General features: G+C 56.2%; 1 protein-coding gene across 8 annotated transcripts in view; it reads left to right on the plus strand.

The window, feature by feature from the left end:
- IQSEC3 (IQ motif and Sec7 domain ArfGEF 3) overlaps positions 1-15,161 on the plus strand; it is a 118,942-nt gene that overhangs the window by 87,857 nt on the left and 15,924 nt on the right. For all 8 annotated transcript variants that reach the window (XR_012094420.1, XM_007967076.3, XM_007967077.3 and 5 more), the window contains exons 6-9: positions 6,144-6,266; positions 6,644-6,810; positions 11,338-11,477; positions 14,763-14,888. Coding sequence is in view for 7 of the 8 variants with exons in the window: in XM_007967076.3 (XP_007965267.3) it covers positions 6,144-6,266; positions 6,644-6,810; positions 11,338-11,477; positions 14,763-14,888 (556 nt within the window). In the remaining variant the exon portion in view is untranslated. The remainder of the gene's footprint in view (positions 1-6,143; positions 6,267-6,643; positions 6,811-11,337; positions 11,478-14,762; positions 14,889-15,161) is intronic.

Raw genomic sequence — 15,161 nt, forward strand, 5'->3', positions numbered from 1 at the left:
TTTCAGGTCAGTGAGGAGGGGCAGCTGCAATGGATGAGAGGCACCTCTGGAGGGAAGAGTCCGCCTGGGGAGGGAGGTGATGGAAGCCAAGAAGACGGTGTTTCCAGAAGGGAGCAATTAACCATGTCGATGCTGCCAGGAGGCTGGGATGAGGACAGAGAGAGGCCGCTGGACTTGGCCACATAGCAGCCAGCAGTGGCCGTGACAAGGGAAGCGTTCATGGGATCCTGGGATTGGATGCTTGAGTGGAGCAGGTTGAAGAGTGAATGGAGATGAGGGGGTGGAGGCAGCAAAGAGGAGAGAAAAGAGGCAGTGACTAGAGAGCAATGAGGGCTCAAGGCAGGGTTTTAATTTGTAAGATGAAAAAGACAAGCTCCTGAGCGTGATTCAGTGCAGGGGAGGTGTGGTGGCTCATCTGAAAGAACACCTCAAACTTCATGTGCCCCAGGCTGAAGACCCCGTCTCTCCTCCCGCACACGTCTGCACCGAGACACACTCACACTGGAGAACGGAACCTCCAGGCCCTGGGTGCTCCGGCCAGAGCTCCCGGATGCACCAGTGATGCGTCCCTTTCCTCACTTCCCACATTCCCTGCATCTCGAGTCCCATCTGTCCTTCCTCTAAGATGCAGCGAGATCGTCCATCCAGTTTGTTTCCCCTGCTCCTGCCTTAGCCCCAGCCCCATTTTCTCCAGCTTGGACCTCTGCAGTAGCATCCTGCTTGGGCCCCTGCTTCTGTCTTGTTTCCTGCCCCGCTGCCATTCATTTTCTCCCCAAGAGCCAGAGAAATCTTCTTAGAACAAACAGGACCCTGTCACTCCTCTGATCACACCCTCTGTTGTGTCCCAGTGCGTTCAGGATAAACTCCCAAACCCTTCTCATGACCCACAGAGCTGACGGACTGAGCCCCTGCCTGCCTGCCTAGCCCCACAGTCACCATCCTCCCTATTACTGTCTGCGTTGCAACCTTGTGGACCCTGCCCAGGTCCTTGGAAGCTCCTCCCTGCCACAAGCCTTTGCATGTGCTTCCTCCCTTAGCCCACCTGAAAGCTCTCCCCTCTCTCCTTCCTTTGGCCGCCTCCTACTCATCTTTCAGGTCTCAGCCTAAATGCCATGTCCCCAAAGAGGCCTTTCCAGACATACAATATGAAATATATCTCCTTTGTCCTCTCCCGGAACCCTGTCGTTTCCCTACGTAGAACTAGTCATGACTATAAGTAAAGAATTGTTTTTGATTCTGTGTTTAATGCCTGTCTGTCCCACCAAGACAGACACTGTGTTGCTTGCCACTTACACCAGCTCCTTAGCACAACCTTGCACACGGGAGCCATTCAGTGTGTGTTGCTGAGAGTCAGCCAGCCACTGCCACAGGGCGCAAAAGGCACCGGAAAGGGGAAGGCAGAAGGTCAGGGATATGGGCCCCTGCTGTGCCCAGGCCAGCTCTGAACCTGCAGGGTGACCACAGAGCCCCTGTGCTGACTGCCCACACATGCACCAATAGGCACGCCTGGTTAACTGTGTCCACGTGTTTCCCCTTGGCCTCTCACAGGTCCCCACCAAGCCATTTGGGTAAGATCACAGCCCCTAGGAAGACATACATTAGTGCCAGCCACTGAGCAGCAGAGAGCCAGGGAGGGGTGGGGGAGAGGAGGGCACAGGGAACCACCTGCCCCAGGAGATGTCAGCAAGGAATGAGATGTGTGCAGTCACCCTGCAGGGCTGGCTGTCTCGTGTACTTCAGTCTTATATGTAATTTTTAAAAAATGGAATAATGGTTCATATTGCCCAAGCTTGAGAAGACGAAGTCATTGTACACGTAGTGAAGCACTTAGAGCCATACTCAGTACAGAGAGCTCGGAGGGAGCTCCCCCCACTGGAGTAAGGGACCTCCCTGCCACGCCGTGCACACACAGGAGTGAAGAGAAGGGAGCCCAGTGCGGCAGGGAGAGGCCTCACAAGACTAGGAAGCTGAAAGCCCGCTCTTCCCAGCCGTGGGAGCATGGGGCAAGCCCTACGCGGGGCCTTAGTTTTGTCTTCTGTAAAATGGGGAGATGATACACCAGAAAAGACCACCCGGGAATGTGAGGTGCTCTTTACCTTAAAGACGACCGATGAGGAGAGAAGACTCCGGGCCGCCCTGGGTGGAGGCTGCAGGATGGATTTGGTAAACTGCCCACACTCAGCTCTCCATGAGGATTCCAGGGCAGCACAGAAGGCTGGAAAGTGGGGATTAGGAGTGCTGGTAGATGCTGCAAAAGAAGAGAAGCAACAGGGCAGAGAGTGAGAGAAGGGGAGGGAAAAAAGAGGGCACGGTGCGGGCAGAAGCTTATGCTCAGGGAGTGAAGAGGAGGCTCATGCTGGAGACGGCCAAGGCTGATGGGTGCTTCTGGGGACTCTGGAATGAGCAGGGCTTATGGCAGACAGCACAGTCCCACCTTCAACCACCTTCCCCAGGATGACACAGGCCCTATCAGAAAGGCAAACAGTGACCAGTGATTCCCCCGGAGGACGGCGGGGACGAAGCCACCAGCCAGCCGGAAGTGCTGCTGTGGTCGTCTGCCCCCTGCCGTTGGGAGCATCTGCTTCAGAGATGGCCGGTGCCTCTGGGTCCCTGTCCTGAGAGGCCACCTGGTCCAACCCCCAACTCTCCAGTGAGGAAGTGGCCTCCTCAGGCAGGAGGGTAGAGTGTCCCACCACTCAGCAGAGCTTCCTCCCTTCCAGCGGGGGCTTTCACAGCCAGAAAATGTCTTTTTTTCCCCCAGGGTCTGGGAAACCCAGAATAGCACCTGTTCATGAAACACAGACACCCTGTGGTGGTAAATGCAGGGAGGGGAGGAAGGCAGGATGGCCAGCACACAGCCAGGGGAAGAACTAAATCTGTTCATGCCTCCATCCACCCCTCCCTCACCACCTGCACTGCAAAAGCAGCCGATATCCAGGTGGGGACACATGCCCCTAAGGGCTGCTGCCCGGTGGCCTGTGAGTTGCTGGATTCACACTTTAAAAGCCGCAACGAGGCCTACCCTTGCACTCAGCTCAGCCTTTGGTTTCACAATTTAGGAACAACCTGGAGATCTTGCAGAGAATGCTGATTCCCAAGCCTTGCCCCCAAATATCCTAATTTGCTGGGTCTGGGGTGGTGTCCAGCAAGCTGCATGTTAACTCTTATGACTCTGCTGTGGGGTCCTGAGAACACACACTGGAAGATATTGGATGAGAGGCCCCTCCAGCTCCACAGCCCACGTGACCGCCCCTGCAACCCTCCCTGCTTTGAGGCCCACGTGGGGCGTATTCAACTCCCACTATGTGGGCCGACCTTTCAACCTGGCTGCTTCTCCCATCCCAGTCCTTGGCTCTCAGGCTCTCGGCTCACTACTGGGGCATTTAGCAGCAGCCCTGAGCGAGTGAGCAGCTGCTTGTCACCTGAGTGAAGGGCTGGAAACTAGGCCATCGTGCTTGGCTGGGCAGATCCCACCCTCACCAGCTGCTCCCACCGCCTCCTACGGAAGCCTGCCCCCACGGTGCCCTGGGCCTCCCGGCACCCCCACCGTTGCAGGGTGAGACCTGGTCCACAGCTCTGGGGCAGAAGGCACTCAGAGAGAGGCTCTTGGAGGAACGTGGATGTGGGAGGCCGGGTGCCAGGACCTCAGGGTTCAGAAACAGGGAAGGGGCGGGGCACATGACAGATGGGGGCAAGTCCTGGGGAGCAGCAGGATGCCACTCAGAGAGACCAAGGGCCTCTTCCTTGGCCTCAAAAGAGTCAGCACCCTGGGCTGAGAGGGTGGGATGTGGTGGCTCCACGCCGCCCCCACCAGTCCATGGCGCACCACATCTTCATCTCTACCAGTCTTTTTCTGTCTTTTCCTCTTCCCCTCCTGTCCCTTTCTCTCCTCGTGTCTGTCTGTCTTTCCCCCTTCCTCCTTCTGTCTCTGTTTTTCACTTGCTCTTTGTCTCACTTTCCGGTCTTGCTCCCTTTCTGGGATCTCTCTCCTGCCTTTTCCTCCTTGCCTGTCCCTCTCTCTCCTTTCTCTCTCTCTCTGTCTAATTAGACTTTCCTTGACCTTCACTGCCCCACTCCATCTCTCTGGCCCAAACACTCTGACTCCCTTGATGCATGACCACACTGGTTCACCTCCTCCAGGCTCTGTCTCTGTACCCATTGGACCGCAGCCTCTTGGTCACCAGCCTTGGACAGTGTCACTGTGTGGCTCCGTTGTGCCCAGTTGCTGACTCCTGATGGGCTGGGCTATGGGAACACACGGATGTGGCTGCATAGGGCCTTTGGTGCTCACATACAGCTGCAGAGGGTACAGGGTGGAGGTGAGGAGGGTCACTGGGAAATCAGAGTAGCCTCTCACCTAGCTGGCCCTGGAGGCCCCTGCTCCCCAGCCGGCACCTCAACCTCAAATGCCCTGTTCCTGGTGCTGCCGATTCTCACCTTTGGGCAAGATGCTGGCCTCCACCCCTAGCCCCACCCTCACCTGCCCACCGTCCCGGCCAGCAAGCCTGAGAGGAGCGGGCTTTGACCAAGCCAAGGACAACTCACAGCCTGAAGATGGCCATGGTCCCTGCCTTTGGGAGGGAGGGGAAAGGAAAGAGAAGGAAAGACTCCCAGCTCCCTCTTGGCACCCCCTCCCTTTCTAAGAGCCTTTGGTGATGCGCTTTCCTCCTTGTTCTCCCCAGAAAACTGTGGGAGAGGCAGAATCCACGGACCACCAGGTCCTGACCACCACCACTCTTGCGTCTCCCCTTGTTTTCTCCTAAAAACTGACAGCAGAGTTGGGGGTCTCCAAGTCTTCTGGGCAGTGGGCACAGAATGGAAGCTGAGGTCATGGAGGAAGTGGGTCCTGCTCAGAGCTCATGTCACCATCACATGGCCACTCAGCAGGCGTTTTCTGTGCCCTGATGTGCTGGGCAGGCAGGCCAGAGGACCGTGGGAGCAGAGAGGGATTGCTTGCCAGCAGTGGGCAGTGTCGGGGCAGTGTGCAGGGGCTGTGCCATAGCCGGTAGGAGGAGACTGGGGTGAGTGGGTGTAGAGTGGGCAAACGTCAGCTCCAAGAGCCCATCTAACACGCTTGGTCTGCTTCTCCCAAAGGGAAAGCAATGCCCAGGGGACATTGGGTCCCCTGCTTTGCCAGGCCTGGACTCCTGCCTCGCTGCACATGGCCCTGGGGACAGAGCACCCCAAAGGAGAGTGAGGCAGGATGAGGGGGCTCGGAGGGTTCGGCCTCAGACCCTGCAGTGCAGAGTCCCCTGGATCGGGCTAGACCAGAGGAAGGCGTCTGCTTAGCTGGGAGAACTGGCATGTGACCGCCCACACACACACACACACACACACACTGAAGCTCGGGATGTTCAGAGGCAAACCCCCCAGGGTTGGAGGCAGCATTTCAGAGGTAGCAAGGCCCTTGGGGAGCAGGTACTCCAGCCTCCTCCCTTTTCAGAAGGGCACACGGAGGCCCCAGGAGTGAGTGGGCGAGCCAGCCACACCAAGTTCGCAGGAGGGCCAGGGCCAGAATCTGGCCTGCGTGTCACGCTGTCCCCTCACATTAAGTGCATCTGTCATTTACTCTTAAGAGGCCGCGCCTCCCACCACAGCCTCCCCTGAGGGCTGGGGCAGTGGGAAGGAGCCGGGCTGCAGAAAGCCCCAGGGGCTTGAGGGGCTCTGCTCCTTACTGCTCAGCCTATAGCAGAAGGGACCCAAGGGAGGACTCAGCCACCTCCAGACCCAAATGAGAAAGTGAAATTTAAACCTGGGAGAAACACAGGCTCCTAGCAGTTCTCTGAAATAACAGAATAAATGTGTTTACTGTATTATTTATGTTGAAAGCTTTGCTTGGGATAATCTGAGGTTAAGAAGGAAGGAATTGGGATTTGGAGTCGGAAGATCCAAGTTCAGCCTCCCTCCACCCCTGTGTCCTGGGCCACCAAAGCCTCTCCTGGCCTCAGGGTTTGGGCTCTGAAAGGGCTACTGTGGGAGATGGGAGGAGATGGTCCTCTTAGGGCATTAAAGGGAGAACCCCGGGGGTGAGTAGCCTGAGGGGCCCTGCACCCGTCCTGGCTGGGAACGGAGGCCAGCGGGAATGGGGGTTGGAGGGTGCTTAGGGGGCCGCCTGACCTCACACCCTCCCTGCCTGCCCTCAGCTGCGTGGTGGACGAGATGGACTTCTCCAGCATGGAGCTGGACGAGGCCCTGCGCAAGTTCCAGGCACACATCCGTGTGCAAGGAGAGGCCCAGAAGGTGGAGCGGCTCATCGAGGCCTTCAGGTAAGGCCACTTCCCAGCTCCACTCCCCAACAGACACCAGGCTGGGGAAGCCGGGCCGCTGTGAGCCTGGGAGACAGGAGATGCTATCAGGAGGGTTGGACATTGGGCCAGAAACACCCCTTCTGGTGTGGGCAGGATAGGCTGGGGAGAAAGAAGTGAAGGAAAGAAAAGGGACCGACCCCTTGAGCTCCCCAGGCTAGAAAGGTGGGGCATTTGGGGGTGTGGGGAAGAAGACCAGGGTATGGGACAGAAGGTGGTCTCCCTGGACCTAAAGCCTTTGGGGAGTTGGGATACCCCCTGCACACCCCCTCCTTTGTTGGGCCTGGGGGAGGGTGAGCGGGGGCTCAGCGTCCGCTCTGCATCTGACCCGCCCACAGCCAGCGCTACTGCATGTGCAATCCCGAAGTGGTGCAGCAGTTCCACAACCCCGACACCATCTTCATCCTCGCCTTCGCCATCATCCTCCTCAACACCGACATGTATAGCCCCAACATCAAGCCTGACCGGAAGATGACGCTGGAGGACTTCATCCGAAACCTTCGAGGTAAGGAGGTGGGCACTGGGGCAGCAGGGGCAAGACCATGGCTCAGGCCCGGTCTGTGCAGCGTGCATTCTGTGAGTCTGAGCCCCTATCACAGATCGTCACCTGCTCTCTGGGCCTGGTCACCCATAGCAAGCTGGGAACATTACTTGTGTGCCAGGCGGCTGGGGCATTTCCAAGAGCCACCGCCACTGCAGAGCAGCAAGCACCCTTGGCCAGTGCCTCTTGCCCTCCATGGAACGTGGTTGGCCTCTAGGCCCATGACACTAGAGCTGCTGGCTCAAGAGGTGCCAGCCCTTCCCCTCCACAACTTATGAGGAAGGAGCCAGGAACAGGGCCTTCGGGTCCTGGGTCCATTCAAGTCAGCCTTGCAGATAACTTTATGGCACCAGCTGGCAAGTCCTCTCATCGACGCAGTGCGGTCTGGCAGGGAGCAAACCAGGACTGGCAGACTGTGATGTGTGCTCAATTGATTTTTTTTTTTTTAGCCTTTAAAAGAATCAAAGTTATATATCCACATAATAAAGTCAAATAATCCTACAAGGCTTATCACAGAAAAAAAATTAGTCCCTGCCCCTCTCACCACTCACCTTCTCCAGAGGCAACCACTTTTGACATTTTTAGCTATTTGTGTTTCTTCTGTATCGATAAACCGCATGCTTATGCTTCTCTGTTTTTTTCTATCCCTTTTCTTAACTGGCATAAAGCCCAGACTGTGAGTGTGTGCGCCTGAAATTTGACGAATGTGTATGTTCACGTGCATTTATGCCATCACACCCAGATCCTGATCTGGGTCATTTTCACCTGCCCAGAATGTTCTCTCCTGTCCCATCCTAGTCAATACCTTTGCCCAAGAGTAACAACTATTCTGCGTTTTATCACCATTGACAAGTCCTGCCAGTCCTTGAACTTCATCTAAATAGGGCTATACAGTATTTATACTTTGGTATCTCATCTCTTTTATACACTGCTCCTTGTTAATTATTACTTCTCTCATCCAGGCTGGAGTGCAGTGGTGCAATCTCAGCTCACTGCAACCTCCACCTCCCAGGTTCAAGCAATTATTGTCCCTCAGCCTCCCAAGTAGCATGGATTACAGGCTTGCACCACCACACCCAGCTAATTTTTATATTTTTAGAACAGACAAGGTTTCACCATGTTGACCAGGCTTTTTTTGAACTCCCTACCTCAGGTGATCCACCTGCCTCAGCCTCCCAAAGTGCTGGGATAACAGACATGAGCCACCACGCCTGGCCCTTGTTAATTATTTTTATTTTAAGCATTATCTACTAATTCCCCATTATAGAATGTAAGGATTTAGCCCTCTTTCATCCACCTTCCCCGACCCATCCCACTCACGTCAGCGGTCATGTTGTTAAGGTTCTGCACACACACTCCAAAACTGAGTCTGCAAGTGCAGAATGATTGCAACTCCCTCCTATCTCTACTTTCCTCGGAGTTAATGCTTCTCTTTCCATTTGCTTAACTCTCTGAGGACCTCCCCTGATTCAGCCCCAGCTTCCCACCCTACGTGTCAAGCTCCTCTCCATGCATCCAGACCTGGGAGGTGGTGTAGGAGCGTCATCTTCGGGAGCATCTGGTCCTGCTACAGTCTGGACAGTGGCTGGGCCAGGGCACAACTGGCATCCTGGGCCCTCCTTCCCTTGCTCTCATGGTAGACTCCTGGTTCCTGCATGTCAGAGCTTCCTCATTTTTACTTTACTTCCAGAGAAAAGGCCATTTTTGAGAACTTGCATTTTTGAATGTATCTTTTTCTGTCTTTGACCTTGGTTGGGAGTTTGGCTGGGGATAGAATTCCAGCCTCAAAACACACCAGTCGGGATTTCAAAGGCATTGCTCCATTGTCTTTTAGCTGCCAGTGCTACTCTGCCCTCCCAGCTGCTGGCCTTTTGTCTGTTACTCTTTCTCTCTCTCTGAAAGCTTGCAGGTTCTTCTGTCTGCCCTTCGTGTTCTGGATTTTCACGATGATGTGCCTTGCTACAGTTCTTCTTTCATCCCTCATGCCCAGGGCTGGATTGGTTCTTTCCATCTAGAAACTCATGTCCTCCAGTCATGGAAAGTTTTCTTAAATGTTGTATTTGATCATTTCTGCCCTCCAATTTCTCTAGACTCTCTTTCTTTTTTTTTTTTTTTTTTTTTTTTTGAGACGGAGTTTCGCTCTGTCGCCCAGGCTGGAGTGCAGTGGCGCAATCTCGGCTCACTGCAAGCTCCGCCTCCCGGGTTCACGCCATTCTCCTACCTCAGCCTCCCCAGTAGCTGGGACTACAGGCGCCCGCCACTGCGCCCGGCTAATTTTTTTCTATTTTTTAGTAGAGACGGGGTTTCACCATGGTCTCGATCTCCTGACCTTGTGATCCGCCCGCCTCGGCCTCCCAAAGTGCTGGGATTACAGGCGTGAGCCACCGCGCCCGGCCTAGACTCTCTTTCTTGAACTCCTGTTATTCTGTTAGTAGATCTCCTAGTCTGATCCTCTAACTTTTATAGTTTTATACCTGCCATCTTTGTTTACTTCCTTGACTTTCTAGAAAATGTCCCTCAGTGCCATCTTTCATGTCTCCTACCAAGTTGTTCATTCCTGCTGTCATATTTTTCATTCTCAATAGCTCTCTTTTGTCCTCTCAATGTTCCTCTTTTATAGCATTTTATTCTCACTTTGTAGATCCAATATCTTCTCCCATCTCTGTGAAGATATTAATATTGGTTTGTTTGTTTGAGTTTCTCCCTGCTTGCCTCTATTTCTTCTGGAGTTCTTTTTCTGTTTTTCTCCGTATTCCTTTCTCTTTCCTGGTATAGACTTTCCAAATACAGTTGATGAAATCTGGTTGTTCATTCATATTTAAAGTGAGACACCAGAAAGCTGGTGAGTAACTCTGTGAACACAGGTGGGGCTGCTGGCTGGTGGACTTTCCTGTAGGGTGATTTAGTTCAGCCATTTCATTGGGAGACCCCCACTGCAGTATCTGGAGACATTTTTTTTCTTGTTTTGCTTGATACCCAGAAGATAAATGTCCAATCTGTTGCCCAGAATGTATGATTCTGGCTGCCAGAGTTCTGAGATCTTTAAGTGTGAAGTGGGGTTGAGGGTTACTATATAGATATCAACTTCATCCCCCACTTTTCAGCAGAGTCCCACCCTTGGCTGGGTGTGGGGTCCCTCAGCCCAGAGTTCTAGAGAATGGACTCCCAGTCTTCTGCTGGAGTGAGGAGGGGACAGGGAAGCGCAGCAGCTTTCTAACCCATTTTCAACCTGTTTTCCTATTTCCAGCCCACCTTCACCTTCGCTTTTAGGGGTTGCTGTTACAACAGCTCTAAGCCATTTGGTGGCTGTGTGGTGTTCAAGCGGCTTCTAGCCTCTCTGCTGGTCTAGGTTTCAGCTTTCTCAGGTTTGCTAAATCCATCCACTTAGTTATCCACTTTCCAGATCCTGGGATGCCTGTGCATTTGTTCCTGTTCTGTCTTTGTGGGTTTATGCTTTTCTACAAGATTCCTTTCTCCTGAGTATTCAGAAGCAGCAGAAGCATGCAGCCTGCCACCTTGGACTGGAGGCATCCATATACTCAGCCTTTCTCCTTGCTTTTTCTTACTCACAGCCTGGTTTCCTTCAGCCTGCTTGGCTGCTGCATGGCTCATCTGCCTGACTTTAAGAACCAAGATCAGATGTGGAAGAAGCCAGAACAGGCAGGGAGCTATGCATAGAAGGCATGGTGTCCTTTCAGTAGCTGGGAACACTCCTTTGAGAGATGCTTGCCAAAGTTGCTTTATTTTTAATTTTTCCATCATAAAAGAAGCATATAGTCATTAAAGAAAGATTTGGAAATAGTAGAAAGAAGATATTTTAATTGCCTGTTTCTCCAAAAGAAATGTGTTTGCTTTTTGGCATATTTCCTGCCAGTGTTTTTTGTTGCCAGAGTTTTATCATTACTATGAAGCAGGAGGTGGAACAGGGGTGTCCTCGCCTGCATTGCCATTGGGTCTGCCTGCTCCCCCACTGCTCCCAGTGAGGGAGGAATCCCTTCAAAGACTAAGCTCTCAACTCCATGCTTCCCATTGGAGGGGAGGGGACAACCCAGGAGGAGGAAGATCCAAAAGAGAATGAAACAGAACCTCCTTGTGGTGCTAGAGTGGTGGGGCGGAGGTGGGGGGTGAGACAAGCACAAGGAAGACGACAGAACTGCAGAGGCACAGAGGGTTGGCAGGAACATGGAGGTGGTATTTGGCCATCGGGAAAGAGGCCTGGGAGGGGGGCGCAAAGACTCCGCTTGAGGAACATCAGGAGGTGAGGCAGGAAATGTGTGTTGGGGCCGTATCATATCATTAGTTTTGGTGCCTGGCTAAGGAACTTGTTCTTAATTGAATGGGTATGAGGCACCAGGCATTGAAGGCATGGCAAAAATCAAGACCACCCCTGGGGAGCTCCAGGCTGGATGGGGGTCTCTTCTGTCTGGCTCCAGCACTCTGACACCCTCCCTCCCAACCCCGCCACCACCCCTGCCCACTCCACGTTGTTAGGTGTGGACGATGGCGCTGACATCCCCAGGGAGCTGGTGGTAGGCATCTATGAGAGGATACAGCAGAAGGAGCTCAAGTCCAATGAGGACCACGTCACGTACGTCACCAAGGTGGAGAAGTCCATCGTGGGCATGAAGACAGTGAGTGTCCACAAGCCACCTACCTTTCTGAAACTCTTTCTTCGTATTCATTCACATAATAGTTATGGAGTAGCTACTGTGTGCCAGACACTGCATCTCTTTTTTTTTTCTTGCCTAATTTCCTCATTGCCTCTTGCCACCAGATACTGCAGCAGGAGAGTCTGAGATAAGATGTCAAGAAGAACTGCCTGGTGGTCTAGGGTGGAAGCATCTGCGTGGCCAGATGAGATTTAGTCCCTTTCCTAGGACAGCATGACTACCAGGCATTCCTGGATGGTCCTGATGAGTAGAAGGCAGGAAATGGACTCAATAGGCTCTACACTGTGGCATCACCATAGAGGTGCCTTACTGGTAGTGACCTGTGTCCCAGGCAGCATGTTCCAAACCTGCAATGATTTTTAAAGTGGGACTTCTCTGTAGGCTACTACACTTTATACTATAAAGGATGTCATGGGGGTTCCAGTTCCTCCTCCTCATATTGTTGGCTCAGGGGACAGTTTGGGAGAGTTTGGAGACCTCTTCTGAGGCTCTGCACTAGGCTCCCTCCACCCAGTCTGTGCAGGGACAGCGTTTTCTGCTTTGAGAGCCTTTATTGCTGAGGTCTTAGCATCTGTCTGGTTGCAAGCGACTGGTTTGTCTTACACGCTGGAGTAGACACCAGGTGTCTCTGTGATCCCTTCGCTCTTGCACACTTGCATCTGTGCAGTAGAGAAAGGGTGGAGGTGTCATATCTGCAGGCTGCTGCCTGGGACAGGGGATGCCCTCAAGGTTATAGAGGGAAGCAGGTTGACAGTGGCTGGATTGGAACAGCCTGAAAGCTCTTCTCAATGTCCTTTTCCTGTCCCTCTATCACCTCATTTACTATGGCTTAGTGGACCCCTTCCCCTCTGGCTGTGCTCCCCAAGAGGCATGACAGGGATGAGCCCTGGGGACAGGGGGTGAGTATGTGAGGGAGAGAGCCTCAGAAGAGGAGAGAGAAGAATGAGAGTCAAGTGCAGGCCCCACCACAGAACCGGAGCCCCTCTCTTCTCCCTCCACAGAGCCGGAGCCCCTCCCCTCTCCCGCCGCAGAGCCGGGGAGCCCCTCCCCTCTCCCGCCACAGAACCGGAGCCCCTCCCCTCTCCCTCCACAGAACCGGGGAGCCCCTCCCCTCTCCCTCCACAGAACCGGGGAGCCCCTCCCGTCTCCCTCCACAGAACCGGAGAGCCCCCCTCTCCCTCCACAGAACCGGAGCCCCTCCCCTCTCCCTCCACAGAACCGGAGCCCCTCCCGTCTCCCTCCACAGAACCGGAGCCCCTCCCCTCTCCCTCCACAGAACCGGAGAGCCCCGCCCTTCTCCCTCCACAGAACCGGGGAGCCCCTCCCCTCTCCCTCCACAGAACCGGAGCCCTTCCCCTCTCCCGCCACAGAACCGGAACCCCTCCCCTCTCCCGCCACAGAACCGGAGCCCCTCCCCTCTCCCTCCACAGAACCGGAGAGCCCCTCCCCTCTCCCGCCACACAACCGGAGAGCCCCTCCCGACTCCCGCCACACAACCGGAGAGCCCCTCCCCTCTCCCTCCACAGAACCGGAGAGCCCCTCCCCTCTCCCTCCACAGAACCGGAGCCCCTCCCTTCTCCCTCCACGGAAGCGGAGCCCCTCCCCTCTCCCTCCACGGAACCGGAGAGCCCCTCCCCTCTCCCGCCACGGAACCGGAGAGCCCCTCCCCTCTCCCTCCACAGAACCGGAGCCCCTCCCCTCTCCCTCCACAGAACCGGAGCCCCTCCCCTCTCCCTCCACAGAACCGGGGAGCCCCTCCCCTCTCCCTCCACAGAACCGGGGAGCCCCTCCCCTCTCCCTCCACAGAACCGGGGAGCCCCTCCCCTCTCCCTCCACAGAACCGGAACCCCTCCCGTCTCCCTCCACAGAACCGGAGAGCCGCGCCCCTCTCCCTCCACAGAACCGGAGAGCCCCGCCCCTCTCCCTCCACAGAACCGGAACCCCTCCCCTCTCCCTCCACAGAACCGGAAGCCCTCCCCTCTCCCGCCACAGAGCCAGAGAGCCCCGCCCCTCTCCCTCCACAGAACCGGAGCCCCTCCCCTCTCCCGCCACAGAACCGGAGCCCCTCCCCTCTCCCTCCACAGAACCAGAGAGCCCCTCCCCTCTCCCTCCACAGAACCGGAGCCCCGCCCCTCTCCCTCCACAGAACCGGAGAGCCCCGCCCCTCTCCCTCCACAGAACCGGAACCCCTCCCCTCTCCCTCAACAGAACCGGAAGCCCTCCCCTCTCCCGCCACAGAGCCAGAGAGCCCCGCCCCTCTCCCTCCACAGAACCGGAGCCCCTCCCCTCTCCCGCCACAGAACCGGAGCCCCTCCCCTCTCCCTCCACAGAACCAGAGAGCCCCTCCCCTCTCCCTCCACAGAACCAGAGCCCCGCCCCTCTCCCTCCACAGAAGCGGGGAGCCCCTCCCCTCTCCCTCCACAGAACCGGAGCCCCTCCCCTCTCCCTCCACAGAACCGGAGCCCCTCCCCTCTCCCGCCACAGAGCCGGAGAGCCCCGCCCTTCTCCCGCGACAGAAGCGGAGCCCCTCCCCTCTCCCTCCACAGAAGCGGAACCCCTCCCCGCTCCCTCCACAGAAGCGGGGAGCCCCTCCCCTCTCCCTCCACAGAAGCGGAGCCCCTCCCCTCTCCCTCCACAGAACCGGAGCCCCTCCCCTCTCCCTCCACAGAGCCGGAACCCTTCCCCTCTCCCGCCACAGAACCGGAGAGCCCCGCACTTCTCCCGCCACAGAAGCGGAGCCCCTCCCCTCTCCCTCCACAGAAGCGGAGCCCCTCCCCTCTCCCTCCACAGAACCGGAGAGCCCCTCCCGTCTCCCTCCACAGAACCGGAGCCCCTCCCCTCTCCCTCCACAGAACCGGGGAGCCCCTCCCCTCTCCCGCCACAGAAGCGGAGCCCCTCCCCTCTCCCTCCACAGAACCGGAGCCCCTCCCCTCTCCCGCCACAGAAGCGGAGCCCCTCCCCTCTCCCTCCACAGAACCGGAGCCCCTCCCCTCTCCCGCCACAGAGCCGGAGCCCCTCCCCTCTCCCTCCACAGAAGCGGAACCCCTCCCCGCTCCCTCCACAGAAGCGGGGAGCCCCTCCCCTCTCCCTCCACAGAGCCGGAGCCCCTCCCCTCTCCCGCCACAGAAGCGGAGAGCCCCTCCCCTTTCCTTGGGGCCCCGTCTCTTCTTCTGGAAAATGGGCGCTGTGGTTGGGGAGGCCTCGAGGCCTCTGGTTTCTCCCGCTGAGCGCCACGCCCGCGTGCAGGTGCTGTCGGTGCCCCACCGCCGCCTGGTGTGCTGCAGCCGGCTCTTTGAGGTGACGGATGTGAACAAGCTGCAGAAGCAGGCGGCGCATCAGAGGGAGGTGTTCCTCTTCAATGACCTGTTGGTGGTGAGTGGCCCCCGCTCCGGGACTGGGCTGGGCTGGGGCTACCCGCTGCCCTGAGCAGCGTGGGCAGGGTCCCTGAAGTGGGCAGGAAAGGACGCCCAGAGGTTTCAGACGGAATGCCTGTTCCGTGGGACGGATCTGCCTTCATGGTGCTTTTCACACCGTGGGCTCTGTGAGGGGGTTCAGGCAGACATGCTAATTCCTACTTAATAAGTCGTGACACCGAGACATCAGATGATCTGCTCGTGGTTGCACAAACTGTTAACAGACTAGATC

The sequence above is a fragment of the Chlorocebus sabaeus genome, chromosome 11, assembly GCF_047675955.1.
Source record: "Chlorocebus sabaeus isolate Y175 chromosome 11, mChlSab1.0.hap1, whole genome shotgun sequence".
Classification (NCBI taxonomy): Eukaryota; Metazoa; Chordata; class Mammalia; order Primates; family Cercopithecidae; genus Chlorocebus; species Chlorocebus sabaeus.